A 25,111-nucleotide genomic window follows, 5' to 3' on the forward strand; every position below is an offset into this window, starting at 1 on the left:
ACTGGTATATCTGATGGTACATCTAAGAAAACTGTTTCAGACTTTCCTTTTTGGAACATCACAATTGCTCAAGTGTCAGATAAAATCATCATTAGAAGAAATTCACTTGCATGTGAGTATTTGTGTTTTCCCTAGTTATTTCTGCCTTATTGGTCCCAAGAACCAAACAGAATGCAGAATGAATGACAAATTTGAGCCATCAGAATAGTATTGACAGTAAGAAATAGAGCAAATAATTTGAAGTATGTGGTCTATAAATGTACATAAATGTGGTTTTCGTTTATGAGAATGATAAAATAAATTTCGGAGTGTTTATTTTTTTCTTTCCTGGATTCTGGCACAGAAATTCTTACTTTTTGTTTATCAGTAGGGTTATATTGCAAGTCTCTGAAAAAGCACAGACCAGAATAACTTAATAATTTGCCTGGCTAGTAGTTTATTCTATATTTTGATGTGAGTTATATGGAGTTCTCTATTTTGAATGTGTAATACCTTGGCTGCAGCTCTTTGTAGAAAATTAATTACCATGCAGTGAAACTTGATTACAAATTTCATTTTGCTTTAATTGATTTATGTCCAGAATCAAGTTTGTTGGTTGGGATCAATTAGAGCAGAATGTTGCTATTTAAAAAATAATGATACCTTAAACAGCCATAGACGTGGCACTTCATGTATTTATCTTCTTGTTTACTGTATGGATCTGAATGGGCTATGATGCAAGAATGAAAAATATGTTATATTTTTTGGGGTCTTATATGTAAAAAGGAAGAGAATTTAAAATTATAATTAATGATAATTTTCTTTTTGTTGTCAATGGGAACCTATGTCATGATTGGCAAACTGAATGCCTTCACTATTTGCTCTGAGTGGCACAGGTTTGTATGGTCTTGACTATATCTTTTGAATACAAACTTCCTCTACAGTGTGTTCTATGAGGTCATTCAGAGAGATGTAATTTGGGGAGAAAAGGGCAGGAAGATCTTGTACCTTTCAGAACGTGCTACTATTTGTTGTGTGTTGTTGAACTGCATTTCCGTTAACCCATTTGAAGTGTGAACTGCGGAGTTTTCAACTCGCACTGCTTTTTAATACTTCTTCACTGGGCCTGTTCAGTACCTCTTCCCTCTAAATACTGAAGTTCCTCTTGCACATGCAAAACCAGATACTTTGATGAAATTTGTCTAGTTCTAAAGACATTGATATGACTTCAGTAGCCCACAAATTATATGGAAGAAAGCTCTTGGCTTCATCATCCTGCTGAAGAAAGTTAAGTGTGGATTTTAACTAGAAGGAGCTTGTAAGAGTTTTGGTGGTGAGTTCCCATATGTTGAAGTACATGTAGAAGTATATCTAGGTACCTTAGCCCACAGAGTGCAACACCTCCTGCTGCATGTAGGCTTATATGTAGAGGTAGTGGTTTGTCATGACATATGTGCCATATGTAATGAAAAACCACTGCCACAGCTGTGTCTCTGCTTGAGGCGTTATTATCCTAGACCATCTTCATCTGATGGTGTTGAGTAGGACTCTTTCAGATGCTTTTGACTGAGGGAGAAGAGGGGAATTACTGGTTGTGCTCAGTTGAAGCCATGTCTTCTTTGAGGCAACTTGCCATTTAAACTTTAAGGTGAAGTTATAAAAAAAGACAAACATCAGATTTCCCTTTCACATTGCAAAAGCACGTTCAGGTATTGCTAAGCAGGGTGTCCCAAGTACTGGTGGATTTTATCCCTGGAGATCAGTCATATAGAAATGAAAATGTGTTTTGACCTACTGTAATAATGAGGACAATATGATCTCTGTAGGTCTAATTTTATTTTCCTGAGTATCTGATAGTGTTTGTATTTGGGAAGAGAAACACTCATGGAGGTCATGGAAGTGCCTCGAGGGTTTGACTGGTCTAGATAGGCATCTACTAGATAGGCAAGAAAATTACCCTGACCTCTCTTCACTTGCCATTGACATTTTTCTTTGCTTGTATCTTTCTGTGAGGCCTTAAAACAATTCTGTACTATAAAACTTCTGTACTATAGCCTCTCTTCCAAGTTTGCAGGACCTGATTGTAGACTAGTCTCTACATTCCTTACCACTCTGTGTTCTTACATTGTCTGGTTCTTCTATCATCAATTCTTCAAATTCCTCATAAATCCTGACTCTTGTAAATGAGTGCTTGAAGAACATACTGCTGGCCAGCACGGAGAGCTAGCCTACAGCATTATATTGGCATCTCAGTATGCTCTGATCAGATTAACTTTGTTGTACCTGCAGCACTTCAGTGCAGAAAGCCTCTTGACCTCCAGTTTTATCCAATTCCATCTAAAGGCAAATCTGGATACTCAAGATTTGATTCCATGGGCATCCAGAGAACTTGAGCGTGGGGTTTGAATTCCTCAGTCTGTGTGTAATTGCTGTGTAAAAAAAGTATGATTCAGAAGGTGATTTTCTAAAGATGTTGTGAGGTGTCCCTCACTGGAGATATTCAAGAACCGTCTGTACTCAATCCTGTGCCATGTGCTCTGGGACAAGCCTGCTTGAGCAGGGAGATTGAACCAGATGCCCTGTTGTGGTCCCTTCCAACCTGACCCGTTCTGTGATCCTGTGACACTTTTTGGGCAAATTATGTAATGGCTGTGATGTCTAAAGTTTGTTTTTCTCACTGCCTCAATTTCCTTATCATCTTTCATTTCAATGCAGATGTCTGAAAAGTGTCCTCATATGCCAGGAGGCGGGTTTATTTTTAAGACATGTTCTGGTTTGTAGATGACCAGTACTTTAGCAATGTGATCTGTTTTTAGCAGTAAATATTTACCTTATTGCGAATCTTTTAGTAATGTCCTAAGCTGTGTGACCCTCACATGTTTCTGCCAGTATTGGGCATTTGAATCAATTTTACAGCTTTTGCCCAGTCATACCTATTTAGGGAAATGAAATTTGGCACTTCTTTAGCTTTCAGCATGGAATATTTATGTAAGTGTACTACATAGTGATCAGGATAGGAAATTTACAGCTCTGTGTAAGAGAAAGAAGTTTTAAAAATCCACCTTCTTCATCAAACTGCATTGGAAATCAATTGTTTGTGTACCCAGGTAATAAAGCCCGGCTGAAATTTCCAAGTAATACAGAGCCCTGGTTTTATAATATAAGGGACTTCGGTGTGGCAAGTAAATAAAAGCAAATTTTCTGCTATAAAAGGAGAAAAGATGTTGAAAACGTCCCATACAGCTGTATTTCCCAAACTTGTTTTCTGGCAGCTGATCTTGGAGCTAAACCAATGCTTTAAAAACTTCTTCCATTTTTGTAGCAGTGTGGGGAGCTTGTCAGATGAGGTTAGTAGCTTTCTGGTTCTTTGACTAATGCCCGGCACAGAGTTCAAAGGAAGGCCTCGGCAGCAGCAATTACTTTCTAAATTTCATCAGCAAGTTATTAATCAGGATTAGGAGAACTGTGTGGCTGATTTATCTTACTGCAGTTTAAACCATTTCAGTGATTGCTACAACCTTCATTAATTTTCTTGCTTCATCTCCAAATTCACAGATTCTATTAACATCAACCCCCTTCTCCTAAAAGATTATATGGAAGAAGAGCTAGTGGAGAATATAAAAATATGTGGTTGCTGACATGAATGAAAGCCACAAATGAGCTATTTGATTATCTGTTGCAGTAATACAAATCTAAAACAATCTTATTAATTTGAAAAAATTATCAGATCAGAATGCCCCTAAATCTCCATTTGCCTAAAATATTGCTAAGTTTCAGCAGGACAAAAAATTTGTAAGACTCGGGTATGTGCAAACAAAATTACTTGCTGTGAGCTTGTGAACTTCTGTGATTTTCTTGTTTTAAAATCACATTTGTAGAATGCAGTATGATAGACTGGGATTACTAATTTAGGGAAAAGCAATTACCTTTTATTCATGCATATGACCCACAAGTTTTGCTTTCCCTCTCAGAACTGGATGTCTCAGATACAGACAAAATTAGCTTTCACATAGTAGAAAAATCATAAATATGAACATATTTGCATGATTTTTCTTTGTTTCTCAAGGTACTGCCTCTGAAGATTTTTCTTCCATTGCAGACTGTGTAAGTTGCATACTTCTCTATGAATGGGAACATGCTCTGAGAATTTTGCCCAGTTTGTTTACTCTGAGTGTGGACATAGCAATTTACTGTAGTAAAAAAATAACTTCTCCTACTGTTATATAGAGAAGTAGTGAACTAACTTATAAAAATAAGTTGTTGAAACACTTGCAGTTATTATAATTTCTCTTACAAATGCAAGTTAAATATAAAGGGTTAATCAGAAAAAAAATTCATTTACTCCTCTTTTCTGCTGTCTCCTTCTGCTTCAGGTCATTGAACAGAATCAGGAATTAATTAATTCCAGGATGTTTCAATTAAAAGTAGCACTGAGAATCATCCTGAGGTTACTCAGAGCCCCAAGAAAGCTGGGGCACCTTTTCCTTCTTCCCTTTGGTCGGGACAGGTCTGCCTCTGCAAATTCATTGGATCTGTAGAGCAAAGAATGGTGTTAGCTGAACTGAGGCAGCAGAGTAGACTCCCTCCCGAAAGTTTCTACGTGAGCTGGGCAGTAGGACTCAGTTAAGACAGAGCAAGCAAAGACACCTACAGATGGTGAAAATCAGAGTAAAAAAATTGCAGAAATAGATTTTAATTTGCTGAAAGGAGGAAGGGCAATAAGTACAACAACATATATGTATGCAGCTGATCAATGTTTTTAGTTTCACTTCCATTAAGACTAACAAACTGAAACACTTTCTGGGCACACAGAATTTTTGTCCTTGTGTCAGGCTGGTATTTTTAATTGGTGATTTTTGATTCTAAAATAGAGTCAGGATATCCAGATCCTAGATATTCAGACTTTTGTCTCTTGGTTACCTTCTCCCATTGCTTTCTCTTTCCAGGGAAGCAACAATTTATGTCCTCTGAGGGGCATGCAAGGACAGAGAACATGCCAAATCTGCTAAATGTCTCTGAAGAATAATACATTCGGTCCTCCTCATATAGATTTATGCACTTAAGCCATACCAGAACAAAGTTCAGAATGTAGCAAAGAGCTCTTCAGAAATGCTTCTGTCCACATTTCACTAGAACATTTTGGTTCAGTGAAATATCCCTAAATTGCTTGCTAAATCAGAACTCATCTCTTTAATGTTCAGTGTAGCCTGTTGTTCCATTGTCATGATATAGACCGTTTTGCTGAAGGACTGCAGTGCTTTTCACTGTGTGATTTGCTGGCCTGCAGTCTGCCAAATGTTATGTAGCAGAAGAATAAATGGTCATTTGTATTGGAGCAAATTGCTGAGGGGTTAAGCTCAGTTCCATGTCTCCACTTCTTGCTGGTGTCTGTTGAGACACTTAAGCCATTTAAATGGCTGGTGATAATCAGCCACAGAGATGACATTTTAGGCAAAACAGAATTTTTTCTGTGTTAAGAATAAGTGGCTGAAAGGAGAGACATGCAGAGGCATGCAGGTTAAGAGGGAAAGGAGCAGTCATGATGGGTGAGCCTGCTGTTACCAGGGCCTTGTCTGGGCCCCTGGGGCTCCCTCACTCTGCCCAGGAGCAGCACCAGGGCTGTTGGTGCAGCACCCCAGCAATGCTGCAGCAGGGCCAGTGTCCAGACCCCCACAGCCCTGCCATGCCATGCCAGGCCAGGGGTTCCCCAGAGCCAGGCCTGTCCATGCTCCCACTTCCTGGCCTGGTATTGCCCTATTCCCATTCCCAGGAGGTGCCTGATGGCCGGAGCTGGGCTGCCCTGGTGCCCCAACTGCCTTGCTGTGTGGCTGGTGAGACTGGGCAGGCCTTGGCTGCTGGCCTGGCTGCTCCTGCCCTGCTCTTCCCAATCCCTTGAGCATCCCCAGCCCCTGTGGTGATGTGATAACTTTCCTTGCTGTTACCAGAGGAACAATCTATCACCTGCTTTGGTGACAATGGCTTTGACTCTGCTACCTGCTTTGCCTACAAGTAAGCTGACTTTATTATGCATAGGACATATTGCTGCTGTTCCTGTAAAAGATATCCTTAAGCTGATCTACTTCCTTACTGCAGCGAGGAAGTAGAAGAGGTGAGAGATGACCTTTAAGGTCCCTTCCAGCCCTAACAATTCTGTGATTCTATGCCTGAATGTCTGAAAGACCGACTCTCTGTAGAGAGACATTTGTTTTCCTTTCTTATCTGAAGCTATTTGCAAAGCTTTGAGAGCTCATAAATAACCCTGCCCTTTTTTTGTGACTGGTTGGCATTCCACGCTTTCACGGTACTGGAGCAGGGAGGGATAAGAGTGAGCTGTGTCTCCTCTTCCAGCAGCTCCTCAAGCACCAGGCCTGTACTCTGGCTGTTGTAATAGGGCACTGCTGTTGTTGCAGAGAGCTTGCAGATTGCAGAACAAGTGGCAAAAAAGAGATATTCTTACTATCATGATGGCTACTTTGCAAATGTGAAGGCATGTTACTGTCTCAGCTCTTAAGTCCATCCACAGTGTTCTTGTTTTCTGTAAAACCTAAAACACAGACATAAACAAAATCTTCATGTAAATCTTTATCCTCATCAACAAGTGTTCAGTAATCATTCTTATACAGCTTGAATATTGTGCTGAATAGTAATTTGCATTTACTTAACCCCGTGGTAGTTAACTTAATGTTAAGAGCAATTAATGTCAAATAAATAGTGTTGAGGCTGAATGTAATGCAAGAAGCCTAAGTGGCAGGCAGATCTGTGGCAGACCCAGGACAATGGGCTCTTAGAAAATCCATATGAGCAGAGGCTGCTGATTGTTGCTTTCTCCCAAGAAGAGGGATTGCAAGTTCAAGGTAACAGCAGTGATTGACCTAGGAATCATGGTCTCTCTCTGCATATCTTGTTATTTTCCTTATATGCCTTTAATAGATTGACAGTTTTTCACTGGATTAACAGCTTCAGTTCTTCAATTTATATTAGGGAGCTGTCCTCTGCCTGTAGCAAAACACTGCTATTTTGACAGATGGCTGTCTGTGTGGACCTTGCAGCCTCTTACGTAAAGCCAAGCTGTACAAAGCTGTCTTGCTGCAACAGGATTTCTGTCTTTGAGGAGGAGAATATTTCAGAAAACAGGTTTTCAGCATAAGATTTTTTAGATTCCTCTGTTTTGTTAACTATCTTCTAAAGACAGATAATTTAAATTGTTGCCTCCATAATCAGTAGGTACTTCATGAAGTAAACAAAACGTCTGAATTGCTTCACTTACTTTGTACTTATGGTTTATATAATGTGTGACTAGACAGAAAACCCTAAGGCTGCAGCCAACAAACTTTAACCAAATTTAGTAGTATTATGCCAGAGCAGTGGCTACATGTTTGATATCTCTTCAAGTTTCTTGTGTGTTAGCTTATAAAATTGCCATCAGTATTTACTGAGTGCCAGCGATCTCGGATCTTACTGACATCTGAGACCACATCTGAATTGTGTGGGGGATTCCAAAACTGTTCCTAGTCTTCATTGTTGGAATAATTTCTTTCTTCATAAATATAAACCTATGCAGGGATCTAGACAGGAGCATCCAGTCTTCCTTAGCCCTGAGAGGTATGAAGAAATATAAAAAAGGGAGCAGTCCCACTCTCTGGTTTGCTTGGTTTTGGGGTTTTTTGCTCCGGAAGAATTATTTCAAGCACTTGATTGTTGTCCTGACTGGAGGTCATAAACATTCTGGAAATTCCCAATTTTTATGGAATGGGAAGTTCTTTCTCTGCAGTTTGACATCTGCAGATGAACAACTGCGGAGATAAGGAGATGCTGTTGAGCTTGACTCTGTAAAGGAGAACCTTCTGGCTCATGTCTGGGGTTCGCATATCTAGCCCAGTTCTGGGAAACAGCAGCAGAGATGTGAAAACACTATATATCAGTAAGAAGGAATAATGACTACACATGTTTTCATACTGCTACTGTTTCTCTTCAGATACTTGTACAAATTTTTATTTAACTTTGCAAGTATGAGCTTTGTCATGTATAAATAGATCACATTTTAAGCATTACTTCTGGTTTTCTGTCTAGAACATATCAGAGGTGCTAGGGCTAGTAGTATTGATTACTTTTATGTGACATGCACAGTTAAATGAGACATTTTCCCAGCCTTCTTACCGTGTTTTCTGATTTGCAGTGATACCAAATAATGTGCTTAATGTCTGTTTCTTTAGGGTCTGACCACCTTCGAGAGAAAGATGGACTGTGGGCTGTGCTAGTTTGGCTTTCAATCCTAGCAGCTCGAAAGCAGAGTGTGGAGGAGATTGTCAGGGATCACTGGGCAAAATTTGGCCGGCACTACTACTGCAGGTGAGAAAAATGAGGAAAAGGCACTTATGCAGCTGATAGGAGCATTCTGCTACAATCGTTGCTTGTTTAGATGTGTTCAGCTGCACTTAGGTGTGCATTCATACAGAATGAAAATGTCCCACAGATTATGACTGTTTTGTAGACAGGCTTTTTTGGAGGAGTAAAAAAAGGGAGCTACATGTATATGTCACTGCTAGTATGAGTAATTTAAAAATATTGAATGGCAGAAAGATTTGAATTATTTACTTGTGGAATATATAGGTGCACCTTGTTACATGATGTTGAAAAAGAAACATAATCCCAGCAAGATTTGTTCCTGCATTTTTTTTCTCTAAGTGTGACATTGTTTACTGAGAGCTGAAACCTATGCCTGCTTTCAATTCAGGATAACTCTTCCAAAGATAAAAACATTTACTGATTTTTATTAGGGCCTCAATATGGTGAGTTCTAGCTGTCATTTTCATCTTTGCTTCTGCCTCTCTCTTAATCCAGGGTTTGCCATTTGTAAGATCTTTTGCACACAGCTGTTCCTCAAAACTTGTAGCAAAGTTCTCTCTATTTCACTTTTCTGTTGAGCACTCCACTGATTGTGTCATTAAGTTTTGAAAGCTAGCTGTGTATTTTCTATGCTGCTTTAGAAATTGCATTTTCTAGATGCTTTCTGTTGATTTTAGAGTCACGTGGCCAATGTAGAACTATGGTTGCACACATGTAACAGCACAGGATTGGCATGTGTGTGCTGGTTTCATTTGCAATCAGTACTTCAGAGGTACATTGATAATTTTTGAAGTAAGCAGTAAATTGCTAACTGTGAGTATATAGAGCTCTCTGAAAGCAGAACTGTCTTCTCAGCTCTGGGGACTTACTTTCTGGTTCTACCTTTTTTTTAATATATGTGCAAGGTTTGATTACGAAGCGCTGGAACCCAGAACAGCATATTTCATAATGAGAGACCTGGAAGCTTTGATCACTGACAAATCATTCAGTCATCAGCAGTTTGCTGTGGGTAACAATATCTACAGTGTGGAAAGAACAGACAGCTTTGAGTACATAGATCCTGTGGATGGCACTGTGACCAAAAGACAGGTATGTCTGTAGTGATGGATTAGCAAAGTTTTGCAGCTGGCATATTGTCTCCAAAAGTGTTGTTTCTGAAGTTCAGCTGGCAAGACTGTCCATTTATTTGTGGGATGGTGTTTCCTTTGCTATGAATGAATAGATACTGCATTTCCTACTTAAGATTTGCTCAGTCTAGATAAGATAATCCACCTTTATTTTATTTTGTGCTTGCTTTACATAACTGGGGACAATAGTGACACAGTGAGCATAGGATGGGATGAAGTCCCTATTGAAAGCAATGCATGAATAGGGAGGGCTCCTTTTTCAGAGCAGCAGAAAATATCATACAGAAAGAAAGTCTTCCCTTTTTCAATTTGCTGTCTGAAATCTCCACTGGCTATACCTTACCAAAAAAAAAAAAAATCAGATTCTTGTTCGTGGTGACCCTCAGGATTTGCATAACTGAGATACAGTAAGAGGTCTTCTGCATAGGATACTTCTACATCCCACTGACTACAATATCTGTTGTAGCCAGTAGGATGCAGAAGACTTTAGAAGGTTGTAGCCTATGCAGGCATATTTGACATCCCTAGCCCAAAGTACCAGCTCCTTCTGGACTCCATCTATACTGAGATTCCTTGCTTATGAAGAGCTGCAGTTCAAACTGAGCCTTCAGTGTTTGGAAACATTATGTGTTCGAAATTCATTATGTACTTTTACCAGGTGTAAATGTATATTCAAGTAACTTGAATGTATATTCAAGTAATTGGAGCTGTGACTCCCATTAAAATTTGTCCTGATTTTATGCTGTTTATATTTTTATGGTTGTAGTTTCTCTGGTTTTTAAATTATTTGACCTAAACAGACCCTAGGAAATTATATTACAAGCCATTAAAACTATTCTCATGCCTTCCTTCTCAGAGTCTTTGTAGTTTCCATTCATCATTGCATCCAGAATATATGAGCAGTGTGTCTGCCATTGAGCTACTTTCCTGTTGCATATTACTACTGAAACAAGATATGAGGATATTGTCACATCCAAGTCTAGTGGAAAATTACAGACATGGCAAACTCGTGACCTTTGTAGTTCAAAAAGCAGCTTGTGAATTTTAATTGCACTTTTCTTTCCCTTAATTTTTTCGTCCAAAGCACTTATTCTGTATGGGAATATAATTGCTAATCATATCACCATGTAACACAAAGAGAGAAACATGACTTGGCTTGTTTTCAGACAGACTCTGAAAGGGAGCCCATAAAACCAGAAAGCATGTCTTTTCATAGGGAGTAGCTCCTATTTATTCAGGGTACAGTTCAGCCAGTTTGTCCTTTGGCAAGGACACATTCCTAGCTTGATATGTCTGCAGCCTCAGTGGATTCTCCGAGCACACTGAATTGGAGAGGTTATTGATCTATGCAAATGAAACAACAGTTCACTGCTGCCGTTTTCCTTGGGTAGCTTGCTCATCATCTAAATGAAGCTATCTCTTTCAGACTGTCATAGGCTTTGTGTGGATTTTTCAGCTAAGTGTTCAGGAGCGTGTGCCAAGTCTTATTCCCCAGAACACAGGGGAGAGAGATTTATATTCAGTGTAACTGCAATGAATGAGAAGCTGGCTACATGGTAGTTATTCAGTGTTAATAAACAACATATTCAGAAAACACAGCAACGAGAAAATAGAAGACAAACAATACACACAGACTGTTGCTTCTAATTAATTCTGTTTCTTGAAACCCATTAATATTGTTTGTCATGCCACAATAATGAGACTTAAAATCAAATTAAACATTCTGTTGTTCTTGAAGACTTCTAATTTTTAAAGCTGTACTCTGTTTTTGCACATATCAGCACATAAAAATGCTGCTCCTGAGGGTCCGGCAAGCCAGGGATGGGACCAGTGGCATTTTTGGGTAAAATTTGAATTATAAGGATGAGAGTAAAAGTAGGCCATTATACTAAGAGACAAAAGGCTCCAGGGAGACCTTATTGTGACCTTTCAGTACTTCAAGAGGGCTTGTAAGAAATATGAGGACAGTTCTTTTAGCAGAGCTGCAGTAGTGTAAGGGGTAATGCCTTTAAACTAAAAGAATAAATTTAGACTAAATGTGAGAAAGACTCTTTTTTTTACAATGGGAGTGGTGGGACACTGGAACAGGTTGTCCAGAGAGATGGTGGGTGCCCCATCTTGTAATCATTCAAGGTCAAGTTGAATGGGGCTCTGAGCAACCAGATCTGATTGAAGATGTCTCTGCCCACTGCAGTGAACATGATGACCTGATGACATCAGGACTGGATGACCTTTAGAAGTCCTTTCCAACCCAAACCATTCTATGAGTCTGTGATTATCAAACAATGCCTTATATGGTGCTAAAGATGTTTTGGCAGATATCTGAGGAAACAAAGGTTTTACTTAGGTTTTACTTATACTTTGGAATATTGACACACTGCATTTGCAACATCAGTGTCTTGTCAAGCTGCTGATAAAACTGGAAAAATAAAATGCATATATTTTAATTATCTTTCATTTTTTAATGGCTTACTGCCCTTTAAACAGAAGTAGCAAGGATCTCAGTTTGTGCATAGGCCTTTGACAGCAGAAGGACAAAGGGGGAGAAAAGTTCAGTGGCTTATAAGAGGCTGTACTTAGTCTAAAGACACCATTTACATAAAGGGAACTAGAATGTGTATTAGTGCACAGCTGGTAGAATATTGCAACACTACAACAATTTATCTGTGCAATTTAGTCCTCCGGCTTTAAGGGCCTTTCTGTACAGAAACTGTGGATCCAAGAATGTGGCCTGTGGTCTGTAGAAAAAAGTGTTCATATGTGCAGTACAACAGGGGGAGGATAAAAGAAAAAAAGATGTGAAGATGGCAGCAAAGAGCAAATTTTTAGTTAATTAATTAATTAATCAATCAGTCCTCTTTATTATGCACAAATTAATGTGCATGAAGTAATGTATTGAAATCAATTAACACCTTAAGTTTTCCAAATTGTACTATAGACTTACTGAAATTCTTGCAGTCATATATTGCTGTGTAGTATTTGAGGGGTAGCAGCTGGTCCGGTCTCTTGTATTCACTATTGACAACTATTTTTTGATCCAAGGATTCTGTAGCTGTTTTGTAAGCCACTTACCTTTAGTGATCTTATACTCATTTCTCAGGCTGTTGATTTTGTGCTTTGCCACACAGAGTAAGAGCAAATCAAGTAAAAGAAATAAAAAAAAACACAGTAAGAGAGTATTTATTATTAGGAGTGGGAGGGAATGCACAACATCTTTTTTAGTGTTCCGGGGGGGAAAAAAGAGGGTCCTGGTTCAGGGCAAATTTGGAAGAGATCCAAATCCATCCACAGATATCACAGTCCGGAGCAGGAATGTGGAGGAGTGAGCGCAGTGTCTGAAAACAAACTGCACGCTTCTTCTCTCCCCCCTTCACACTCTGGAACAAGTCTTAAAGGTGCAAAACTTATTCAGTATAAACAGAACAAGACAACTGGGGATAAAAACATCATATAGTCAACCTAGAACAACTAGTAATGAGTGTGTTATCCAAAGTTGTGGGGAAAGAAGAATTGGCATTCAGATGACTCTTCCTTTCACTTTTATTCTGGAGCAGTGTCTGGTGATTTGTTAAGGTACTGTATGATGTTCCATGTATGATGTTCCTTCTCCTCTCCTAGGGGCTGCGGATTATTTTTTCAGATGCTTCCAGACTCATCTTCAGAATGAGTGCTTCTAGTCATGTGAGAGCTACTCTGCGGATCTATGCAGAGAGTTATGAAAAGGATCCTAGCCAACACAATAAGGAACCACAGGTAATGCAACAGGATTGTAGTAGGTCAGTTAGTAAAGCACTGCCTTGATATAGCAGTGGCTACAGGTTTTCATCTTTGATCAGAAGCAACACTCAATGCTTTGACCATGTACTATGTTTGTAGATGATTTCCCTGGTCTTGTAAGTGTACACCTTTTGAGGAAGGACCAGCAGTTTTAATCAATGACTTCATTGATTAAAGTTAAGAGAAGTCATTCTAGTTAGAATTTTTTTCAGAAGTTTTTTAGAGTTGTGATTTATGGAACAGTATTTTAAAAATAAGATAACCATTTTTGAAGGAGATTATCTGAGAGCCACTTAATTAGAGCATCCCAAGGACTCTTCACAATCAGAGTACAGTTAGGCAATGTGGATACCAGAGTCTCAACAATGTAGGGATTCCTTGTAAGGGAAAGACTTGCAACTGTCTCAGAATTATCTCATATTATAACCTTTTTCCTAAGAAGAGTAAAGCTTAAGAGCAAGCTGCTGGATTGTCCAGCAGATGCCTTATGCAATTAATAAAATAAATTACACTCCACACTCTTAGGTTCTTCTCAGTAAATGTTCTTTATGCTGTGATATGCAAGAGAGGACTAAGGATATTTCATGGAAAAGAAGTTAAGCATTTGGCTTATTTGGCTTGTAGTAAATCAAAACTCCCTAGTATTAAGTCTCATGTAGTTGTGTCTTCATGACTGGAATGCAAATGCAAATCTACGAAAACATATATGCTGTCAAATGAATTTGAACTCTAAGTAAGTGTTTGATGCTTCACCAGATTCTGACCATAAACTTAGTGAGTTTCTTCTTATGCTGTTCAACGGTCACGTATCAGTCATGAAAAGTGCTTCAGTTGTCACAGAAATGTTGCAGATCTCATGCCTGCAGATATGATCTATTAAATTCTGCTTGCATTTGCTTGAGAGAGGTGCATGAAGTCTTTCAGAATACAGACCATGTCCAGGAAGCAGCAGGAATGGGTCTGCTGCACAAGGCAGTAGGAGCCAGGCATCCTGCTGCACCACAGGCAGCGCCCACCTTGTCCAGGGGACAGTCCTGCAGCAGGAGGGTGAGGAGGACAGGGCAGCTCTGTGGTAGCAAGCTGCCTCAACAAGTGATGGATCAGAGGCAGGGTTCATCTGGGGCAGCAGAAAAGATGGTGCCAGAGACAAAGCTGGAGACAAGGATGAGTAGACCTACTCAGGAGACAGGGTCAAAGTCAAAACTGGAGACAAGATACAGCATATATCCTAGCAGTCTTTCAGGGAAAGAAGCAGCCTGTAGCTTCTCCTGGGCCTGAGGTTCACCCAGGCAGCAGAGGCAGAGATAAGACTGGAGACAGGCGCTCCTACGGCTTAGCTCAGGTAGGGACCAACACCCCTGGGACAGGCTGTAATGGGCCTTGGCCAGGGTGCAGGGGAAAGTCCTCAGGGGATCCTAAGCAGGCCAGTAGGGCTTATGACTGTCCTCGAGGATTTCAGAGTTTGGTCTTTTATTCAGCGCACCAAAAGGGTCTGTTTTTCCCAAGGACAGAAAAAAGGTTGGAAGGGATTTCTCTTTCTGTATTGGTAACAAAGCCTGTCAGATCACAGGACTTTTGGCTGTTTAATCAGAATATTCACTAGCAAACAAATAATCCCAGGGGTAGAGACATCATTGCCTTGAAACTTGCTGCAGGGACTTTCCTGCATTTATGCAGTGCAGAAAGGCATTTTGATATCCAGACTGCCTCAGGAAATACATGGTATTGTAAACACCCTCCTTATCTCCTGCCATGTGCATAACATCTGGAATAAATATAAGTTTCATCTCAATTAATACAATAAATTCTTTATTTGGTTTCTCATTGCTTAAACTTGCACAGTTCCCACTGCTTGTCTTTCCTTGCCCTGACTGCATGCTTTGCCAACAACATCAGTGCATTAGAAACAACAGGGTCATAGATTGTATCCGACAGGCAGATGGCAGACTTCAAGACAGTGCATAAATTTTAGGAGATCCTCGTACAAAAATAACTAAATGTTTCATGGGAGAACATTTTATAGTCTTCAGTGAAGTATGTAAAAGAATGTGAATAAAATACTCCTTTTTCAGAAAACAGCATTGCTAGAAAGGGGTGCCATAGATTCCCTGATACTGTAATTCCTTTATTGTTCAGTTTGCTTTAAAGTTCATATTGACATGCACACATCTAAAAGAGGTGTGACAGATTTGTAGTTTCAAGAACTTTGTTGCCTATTTGCTGTCAGTAATAGAAACACAACATATATGTAAGTGGTCAGTTACGAAAAAAGCACTGACATAAAGGAGTATATTAACTATATATGGATACTTTATGTATTACCTTATGATATTTACTAAAGTTGTTACATTTTGAATTATATTTTTCTGTAGCTGAGGAGACAGTTGTATGTGGTTTCTGTATTATTGCACTCTTTCTGAAACAGCTGATCAAGAAAATCTCCCTTCCATACCTTTTATGTCATAAACCAAGACAACATTATTTGATGATTAGCTGCTTAAGTAAATATTCAGACGGTCCTGTTTATTGCACCACGTCTAATCATCCAACTTTACGGTAGTGTTCAAGTTCTTTTTATTTTGCTTCTGTAGTCTTTGACAATGTAGCTTCTGATGGTCAATTTTTCACAGATAAGTAAATGTCTGAACTACATCTTCCAATGTGCATGTTGAGATGTGCATATTATTCTGGAACACTAATTGTGGCAGTTTTTGAGTTGAACTGAACCTTCTTGACCTTTTGTTCTAGTTTATATGTAGGCCAGTATGTGTTGTAAACCATAGGTGTTAATGAATGTAAGAGTCACCCAAATCATATTTTAGTACTATCTTTCATACAATTAATTGCTAGTACTTTCTACCTAGCATAAAGCATTGACAACTTCCTGATTTACAACAAAAGTCTTCAGAGGAAAGTGGTAAAACATGCCAATAATGTATGTTTGAGGTCATGGACAAATGTGAATAGCCATGACTTCTGGCTGTTGAATGATCCATTTAAAGAAATTTGCAGAAGCAGCTTCATGGACACCTGGGAAATAAGGGGTTGCTACATTTTTCTGTTCAGTTCTTTCTGCAAGCCAGTATCTACAGTGAAAATCAGGAGCAATAAAGAAAAATTAACATCATACTCTCTCCAAAGTGTTTCAGAAACAACTCAATGTTTTCAATTCAAACAAATCAAATTCAATTCAAAATATTACTCATTTGAATATTGCATAACTTAGAGTGGTGATGCAATCTAGATCTAAAACAAAGTCTTAAAAACAATGCCCAACACTTTTCTAAAACTGAAATATTCTGCTCTAGAATTAAACATCACTCTATTGGTGTGGCTTGTCGCAAGTGATGCCCCTCATCCCTGGGCATTCCTGAGAATAGTACTTTCCAGATAGTTTTTACATAGATGATTTATATTTTAAAATTATTTTATTGTTTTTAACTATTCAGATAGGCATCCAACTAGCATTTCACAAAGCTCAGTTCATTATAACAAACAGGCTTCTCTCTGAAATCTTACATGAATTGGACTTTTATGCATTGGCATGTATGTTTTTCTAAGTGAACAGAGTTATGTTTTCCTAAATTTAATACAGTTATAAAAAGTAGAGAGATGTTCAATGGGCATGAACTACTAAAATAAGACTTTGTTGATCTTTAATCTCATTTATAGCCTTACTTTGTTATGTTACCTCAATATTTGATATTTGTACATCCCCACATGTCTTGTCCTTTTTTTAGCCACGTGGATGTATTATTGAACTTGGATAAGATCCAAACAGGAAGTTTCATATACAAAAGCAAAGAAAGAAATGATCTGCCATGATTGTACTTGTAAATCCAGTGTGTTCTTCAACCACATGTTGTGCTGCTGTTTCAGGGTAACTGTCCTGAAAAGAGTGTCAGTATTCATTAGTCCCCATTATTCTGATAATGACCTAATTAGCTCTGTTTACAGTAATTATAATTTATTATGTGAGTTCTCTCAGCAATAAATAGGTGTTGACAAAGAGTCACAGAATTATAGAATGGTTTGGGTTGGAAGGGACCTTAAAGATCATGTATCTCCAGCCTTCCTGACTAAACCAGATTGCTCAGAGCTCCATCCACACCTGACTTTGAAGTGCCTCAGCAGCCTCGCAGTAAAGAATTTCTTCCTAGTATCTAATCTAAATTGTGCTCTTTCAGTTTTAATCCATTCCCATTTGCTCTGTCACTACATGTAAAAATTTCCTCTCTTTCTTTTAGGCTCCCTTTAGGTGCTGGAAGGCTGCAGTTAGGTCACTCCCAAGCCTTCTGTTTGCCAGGCTGAATGTATTCAGTTCTATCAGCCTTTCCTCATAGGGCAGGTGGTCCATGCCTCTGTTCAGCTTGGTGTCACTCCTTTGGACTTGCTTCACAGGTCCCTGTCCTTCCTGTGCTGGGAGCCCAGGGCTGATGCAGCCCTGCAGGTGGGGTCTCAGCAGAGCAGAGCAGAGGGGCAGAATCCCCTCCCTGCCCTGCTGCCCACCCTGCTCTGGATGCAGCCCAGGACACGTGTGGCTCTCTGGGCTGGCAGTGCCCATGGCTGGGGCATGTCCAGCCTCTCAGCCACCAGCACCCCAATTCCTTCTGGGCAGGGCTGCTGGGATCTGTTCATGCCCAGCCTGTGCTGGTACCAGGGCTGCTCTGACCCATGGGCAGCACCTTGCACTTGGTCTTAAAAATTCCATGAGATTCCCATGGGCCCACTTCTCAAGCTTCTCAAGTCACTGTGGATGGGATGACATCCAGAGTGACATCCAAGTCACTCTGGATGTCATCCCATCCTTCAGGTGTGTCAAGTGCACCACTCAGGGTGGTGTCATCTGCAGATCTGCTAAGCGTACACTTGATCCCTTTGTCCATGTCATTAATGAAGATACTGAATAACACTAGTCCCATTATAGACCCCCAAGGTACACCACTTTTCACTCAAGTCCATTGGGACTCTGAGCCATTGACCATCTGCCTCTGGATGTGACTGTCAAACCAATTCCACTGAACAGTCCACCCACTGAGTCCGTCTCTCTCCAGTCAAGAGAGAAGGATGTTGTGGGGCACTGTGCCAAAGGCTTTACACTAAAATAAAGATAAATGACACCTGTAACCTTCTCTTGTCCACTGATGCCATCACTCCATTGTAGAGGGCCACTGGCTTGATCAGGCAGGATCTGCCCTTGGTGCAGTTGTGTTGTCTGTCCTGAATCACCTCCCTGTCCTGCATGTGCACAGCTCTAGGGGCATCTGTTCTGTGATATTCCCAGGCGGGGGTGGGGCTGGCGGGTCAGTATTTCTCAGTATTCCTCCTTTCTACCCTTCTTAAGGGTGGGTACAATATTTTCCCTTTTTCCAGTCACCTGGGACTTGTCCTGACTGCCATGACTTCAAATATCAAGGAGAGTGGCTGTGCAATTACATCAACCAATTCCCTCAGTTGTATGCAGTCTATATTGGGTACTCTTTAAATGGGATGCAGTGAATCACAAATACTGCAGTTACTTTTGCTGTAGACTAGTAAATAATGGACTAGTTAGCTACGGAATCATAAGATTAGCAGTAGCCAAGCAAAGACTTCAGGGCAGGAGTTGCTTCTTTGTGTTTTTATTGGAAAAGGCAAGCCAATTAGAAAGCACAAAAAAAAGGAAAAAAAAGGTTAAAAATACATCTTGATCATCAAAGATTCATTTCATGAATTTCTGAAATGGATTTTGAAAAGTGAGAAGCAGAGAGAAAAACCCTCTGATTTGCAGGTGGATCTTGTTTGGTATATGAAAAATTTTTGTTATATGTGATTGTATATGTGAGTGATTATAGAAAATTATTGTTTATGGTGTGAGATGGTCCAGGGACAGGGAACTGAGATGAACAATCCAGAAGTCCTGGGTTCTATGTCACTTCATTGGGACAAAATGAAAGGAATCTCTATGGTTCTTGCAAGGCACACACAACATTAAGCACAAGTGCAGTTTGCTAGACAATTATTGCCTCTCTGTTTACTTTTGAGGGGTTTTTAGCATTACTCTTTTTAGCTAACATGCAGTACAGTCCATAAAAATTATATGAAATTGTTCTGATTTCATCTGGCTAGAATTAATTTTCTTCTTACTAGGTGTTGCAGTGCTGTTTTGGATTTGGTATGAGAATAATGCTGATAACACGCTGATGTAGTTGCTGCTAAGTAGAAGTTAACCAGTGTCAAGGACTTTTCAGTCTCCTGTGCTCTCTCAGTGAGGACAAGAATCTGGGAGGGACCATAGCTGTGATGGGTGACCTGAACTGGCCAAAGGGATATTCCATACCACAGAACGTCTTGTTTGGTGTATTAACTGTGTGGGAGTTAGCTGTGAGGGGCTGATGGCTGCTCAGGTCAGGCTGATCATCAGTCAGTGGGTGGTGGGTGCTGTATTGTGCATAATTTATGTGAGTTTAGTTGGATTTTATTCCTTACTCTTTTTCCTTTTATTATTAGTTTTGTTATTGTATCTTAGTTTATTTCAGTTATTAAGCTGTGCTTATCTCAGTCCATGGGTTTTACATTTTTCCAATTCGCTACCAGTCTGCCAGGGTCAGGGAAGTGAGCGAACAGCTGTGGGGTCCTTATTTGCTGGCTGGAGTTGAACCATAATAAAAGTTTTGCCTTAACTGTTAAAATTCATAAGATTTTCTTAGAGGACACATGGAATGTGGAGACTTATATCTGTTTGAACACCTTCTTAGATAATGAAGCATGTTTGTGCTATTCAAGTAATTTAGCTTCAGATTCTTCTCAAAGTCACGCTGTAGAGTGAAGAAATTTTAAATCAACTCGGACTGCAAAGGAAATAAATCATGGGACACTAATTATCAAATATTCCATGAATCAAGGAAATTAGTTAATCAAACCTAATTTTCCCTTAAAGCTCTTTGGTTATACTAGAAAAGAACTAATCTTTTGTGAACATAGATGTCTTCATGCTCCACTTGGTTTCCATTTTCCGCCTGTTTATTTCACCTTTCATGCCTGCCCTCCTCTATTGCCAGAGGCAGAACAAGTGGTTTCTTGACCTTTATTGTAATTCTGTTTGAGTTAACAGGCAGACTGTGCACAAGACTAGAGAGGTCAGTTTCCTTTTTTTTCTATGGAAGGTGTTCTTCTCAGCTGAATCAAGTGAACACCACCAGTGCTGTGCATATTACAGAGTCAGTTCAGTTTGTTTCACAATGAGCCTCACCCCTTAGATCCTTATGGCAGGTAGGTGGCTGTAGCATAAACCTTTCCAAAGACTTCTGGGTGTTTTTGGAATGGAAGGCCAAAGCAAGCACACTGTGGCGAGCTTTGTGTTGAGCCCTTATGGCAGGATGTACAGGCACAATGCTGAGCTTTTTAACATGCAATCAGGTACATTTCAGCCCTTCCTAACTTTTTGATAAACCTGATGCATCATTGGGAAAAATCTTATCCGCAATCTTGATTAGAAGAGAGGAAATTGTATGGAATTTTCTTGCAAGATCACAGAGAGAAAAATTGCTAACAAGCCAAGAGGAATTTTACATGTCTGACAGCTCTGCTACAGATTATTCCCAAGGAAAAAGCTTTTAATCTGTATGTGCCTGATGTTAGATATCTGCTTGCTTGATTTATTTTCTCGTAATCATTCCTTCCTCCTAGCTAATTTTTTAGAGATATAACTTCTACCTATGATTACTAAAGCAAGATCTGATTAAGTCAGTTCTGTTAATTTTCAATTCTTACATTTTATCTAAAGGGTAACATGCCATATGTCCCAAAAAGTTGCCAAGAGATAAATGGGCTGTTTAACATCCAGAGTAATTTCAACTGTCACTTAGAATTGAAATGTCAATAGTAAAGTTTTACAGTTTCTCAAGTAGACAGAACCAATAAAAAATACTTTTAAAAAAGATCTCCTTGAGATATAGAAGTCTTTCTAGAGGAATATTAGTGATAAATGATTGTTGGCTGAGATTTATCACTGGCAGCTGTAATGTAAACTATTCATGACAGATGTAAAGGAATTTTTAAAAGACATATGTAGTACTAGTTTCTTGTTATTCTCTCCTGTTCTTGCTATTCCATATATTATGCACTTTTGCCTTTTTTACATATTGTAGGTGAAGAAAGTATAAAAATTAAATTGAAGTGTAGAAAGACAGAATTAAAAAAGAACTTTCTCTGTTGAAAAACATGATTGCAACAAGCAGAATACTTAGTAGTAATTGGAATCATTTGGCAGGCTAAATTGTTTTTGTAAATGAGTGTCACATAAACTCATTTGATTCTGTGTTTTGTTCCAGCATTGTGTAAAGTGTTGAATGTGGATTTTTTTTTAAAATTCAGAGTGCATTTCTTGCCTAAAAAAGCAGGATCCAGTAAAGCGGGTCAGGACAGTTCCTTTTTTATTTTTCTTGTACTTTTTAGATTAAATAAGGAAGAGGTTTCTTAGGGGAGTGCTGGAGAACTTCAAATGCTTTAGTCTCATCCAGACCTTATAAATTGGCACATTTTAATATTTACTTTTGCAGCATTTGCTCACAGATACGAGTTTGTGCTCGACATATTAATCTTCTCTAAGTATGTTTGACTTTAATAGACTTGTGTTCTGCTTCAGTGATTATTCAGAAGACAGATATCTACAAATATGGAGCTTTTTTAACAATAACATGTCAGACTGCTCACACTTGTGCATAACTGAGCTTAATCATAAACTCACTTGACACCAATGGCATTCATGGTGTTATTCCATGACTCTGCTTGCACGGTTAGTCTCTTCACTCTTTTTGATTTAACTGTCTGACTGTTTGCATAAGTAAAGAAACACCTCCTCCTGTCAGAAACTGTCAGGTGGCTGAAATAGATTCAAAATATTGATTATACAGGCTTATAAAAGAAGATATCTCTAAATTTCAGCTCTCCAGAATTACTGTTCTGTTTCATTTGATTCTCAAACCTAATGTATGTGAAGCTGGAATTAGTTTATTTGAAAGAGACAGCTGTAGAAAATCTCTAAGGATCAAAAAATTAGTTTGGTAACCAAATATATGAGTCTCTGAAAGGAAAATTTTCACACAAAACTCAGTTCTGCCATTTTGTCTTTGTGAATCATTTAACTAACTGAAAGACTATCCAATTGCCATTTAAAAAGTTGTGTTTTGCTTGATTTTCATGTGGTACTATCATAGCTGTCATCTGTACTCACCCATTCAAGCCTATAAATGGCTGTTTAATAAGGTCTGTAGCCCAAAACTTGACAGTTCATGCTGTTCTTTTGGAATTTATCCTGTTAATACAGTTACATGTGGTATTAGTCAAAATACACTTCTGTGAATTCTATTAAGGTAGTTAGTTGTTACAGTCCCTTCTGACCCAAAGCTTCACATATTAAGTGTTATATTTAGAGAAAGAAGAAAATATCATCTGTTTGATTTCCCCTCATCAGAATAGAAGCTGGTCTACCTCTGTTATTTCTGGGCTGCTTTGTACTGCAGATTTCAAAGAACTCCACAATTCCTGTTTCACAGAGAGTGATCAGTACAGTGTATATTTACTGTTTCTCTTTTCTGCATAGCTTAGATATACTCAATGTAACACTTCACAAAACATATGCTAAGCATGATACTTCATTGTGTCAAGTATAACAGCAATAGACACCATAGCTGTGTCAGTTTTTGATATTCTTATTTACTATTATTATTGTATAATTGTGCAGTTAAAAGAAGGATTTATAAATGTAAGATGTTTTTTGATATTTCTGCTTTATGTAATTCAATGTATTTCTTAATCTTTAGGCCGTCCTGAGTCCTCTTATTGCAATTGCACTGAAAATATCTCAGATTCATGAGAGGACAGGACGAAAGGGACCCACTGTCATCACCTGAAGCCACGGAAGATTGTTAAACCAGGGCCAAAAGAGGAACAGCAAGGAAGAGACAGAACCTTGTTAAAACTTGTTAGCCATTTGTGCCTTGTATGATTTTAAAAGTTAGGTGGGAAGAAAAATTCAATATAACATTAAGCATAATCATTTGCATTGATCTCCAAATGCAATAGTGTATTGACTTGTTTTACCTGCAGTATCATAATTTCTGAAAACAGTATAACCAAAGAAGGAGGCCTTAACATTGAAATGTTGTCAGTAATGTAGCCAAAAATGACAACTTCTTGGTGTTGAATGCTATGATAAAAGTTGGAGAAATTTCAGTAAGGGAGAGAGAGGGAGGAATTGCAAAGCAAAGACATGTTTGGTGAGTGTTGTTTGGGATTCTTGTCATGTTCTGGTAAGTTTCTGAAGAGGTGTACAGAGCATGTCTGAGTCATAGGGCCGTGTACTAAGCTTTGCACGGGGTGTATTTCCTCCCCTGGCTCCATGCCTCCTCTCAGGCCTCTCCTGTTGCTCACAGATGCACACTGACAGCAGTGTTGTATACACACTTACACTTGCTCCAAAAGATGGGGTTATTCCATACTTTTTTACCCCTGCTTTTAAAACATATCAATGTGACTTGTGCCTTTAGATTTTCCTTTTTTTTTGACTCTTTGGTTGTTTTCCTCCAGAAGGAGGCCTTTGTTCTATAAAGCTGATTTTGTCCTTCCAGCAATATGTCGGGTATGGAATCTGACTGTCTTCCATAATATTCCTCATGTCAGGAGATGATACTGGTGCTTACTGTGTTTGAAAGATAATCTCTGCAAGTTCAGCAATTGTTTAGGAGTTACGGAAGATTTTTTAAGTCTTCTGAATATTCATGCTCCACTTGCCACAAAGCAAGTGAGTGAGAGGGAATTGAACCCTAATCAATTGAATAGAAATACTTGTCTGACTCACCCTCTGGACATGGTTTCTATTAGATTCTTGGTAACAGTGGATCATGCAATAAAAGTTTGGGGAGTAAAAGAGATGTTCCCGGCATAGATCTGAGAAGGCTGTTGGGGATATGGACATCAGCATTTTTCTGCCTGTGAAATGATACAGTAGTTCTAGCTACAATACTGTGCTCTGAAAAAGAACACAAACACTTTATGCATGTAATTTGCTTGAAAGCTTTGCTTCCTTGGAAGTGGTATGATCACTTGTATCATTTGTCAAGATGGCTTTGTGCAGCTTGCCTCTTTGCAGTGTATTTCAATTCATTGTGGTTGTCAAACTTTAGTACAACTTATATAATATTGCAGCAAAGGAAATTGTTTAAATTTCTTTGAACACTTCTGTCAGAAAATGGCTATAACACTTAGTGTACAATAAAGAGTAATGCTGTATGTCTGTCTTAATACATAATTGTGGACAAGACACCCTGCACTTTCAAGCATCCTAATAAAGTCGCCTTTATTACAATTACATTATTACTTAATTGGTTCTAAACAAATGAGGTATGTTCTCACTTGGTGTCCTACCTTGCCCTTAAATGTTCCCACAAACCAAAAGAGATTTTAAGACTTTAGCTCTTTTTACAAAGATTTTTCTTTTATATGATCATGACCAAGACATTTTCACACAGTTTGGACATCTACTTTATAATGTAAGAGCACTCATCTTCACAAAAACCTTGTTTATATAATGTTTTATGTTTATATTTATATATATTTATTTATTAATTTATAATTTCATTTATATATATATTTTTTAATTCAGCTTCTCTAGGTGCAGGATAATAATCTTTTAAATAGTAGATCACACATGGTCAAGCATAGATACATTCTGAATTGTGACAGTTCAAATTATTGGGGGGTGTGAGGGAACATTCTGTAAGTCAGTCCACTAAAATTTCTAAAATCTCGTACACATTCTCTGACAATGAAATTATTTTTGAACTAGCTGTTTATACTATGGAGTATCCCATTTGCCAAGCTTTTCTGAAATGAGAATGCAG

At 38.8% G+C, this 25,111-nt stretch overlaps 1 protein-coding gene across 1 annotated transcript in view; it reads left to right on the forward strand.

The window, feature by feature from the left end:
• PGM5 (phosphoglucomutase 5) overlaps window positions 1–24,558 on the forward strand; it is a 68,519-nt gene extending 43,961 nt beyond the window's left edge. Inside the window, exons 8-11 of the mRNA XM_058823525.1 lie at window positions 8,193–8,328; window positions 9,231–9,414; window positions 13,071–13,205; window positions 23,033–24,558. Of these exons, the coding sequence (XP_058679508.1) occupies window positions 8,193–8,328; window positions 9,231–9,414; window positions 13,071–13,205; window positions 23,033–23,122 (545 nt within the window). The 3' untranslated portion in view covers window positions 23,123–24,558. The remainder of the gene's footprint in view (window positions 1–8,192; window positions 8,329–9,230; window positions 9,415–13,070; window positions 13,206–23,032) is intronic.
• Window positions 24,559–25,111: the final 553 nt, after the last annotated feature.

The sequence above is a fragment of the Ammospiza caudacuta genome, chromosome Z (assembly GCF_027887145.1).
Source record: "Ammospiza caudacuta isolate bAmmCau1 chromosome Z, bAmmCau1.pri, whole genome shotgun sequence".
NCBI classification, from domain to species: Eukaryota; Metazoa; Chordata; class Aves; order Passeriformes; family Passerellidae; genus Ammospiza; species Ammospiza caudacuta.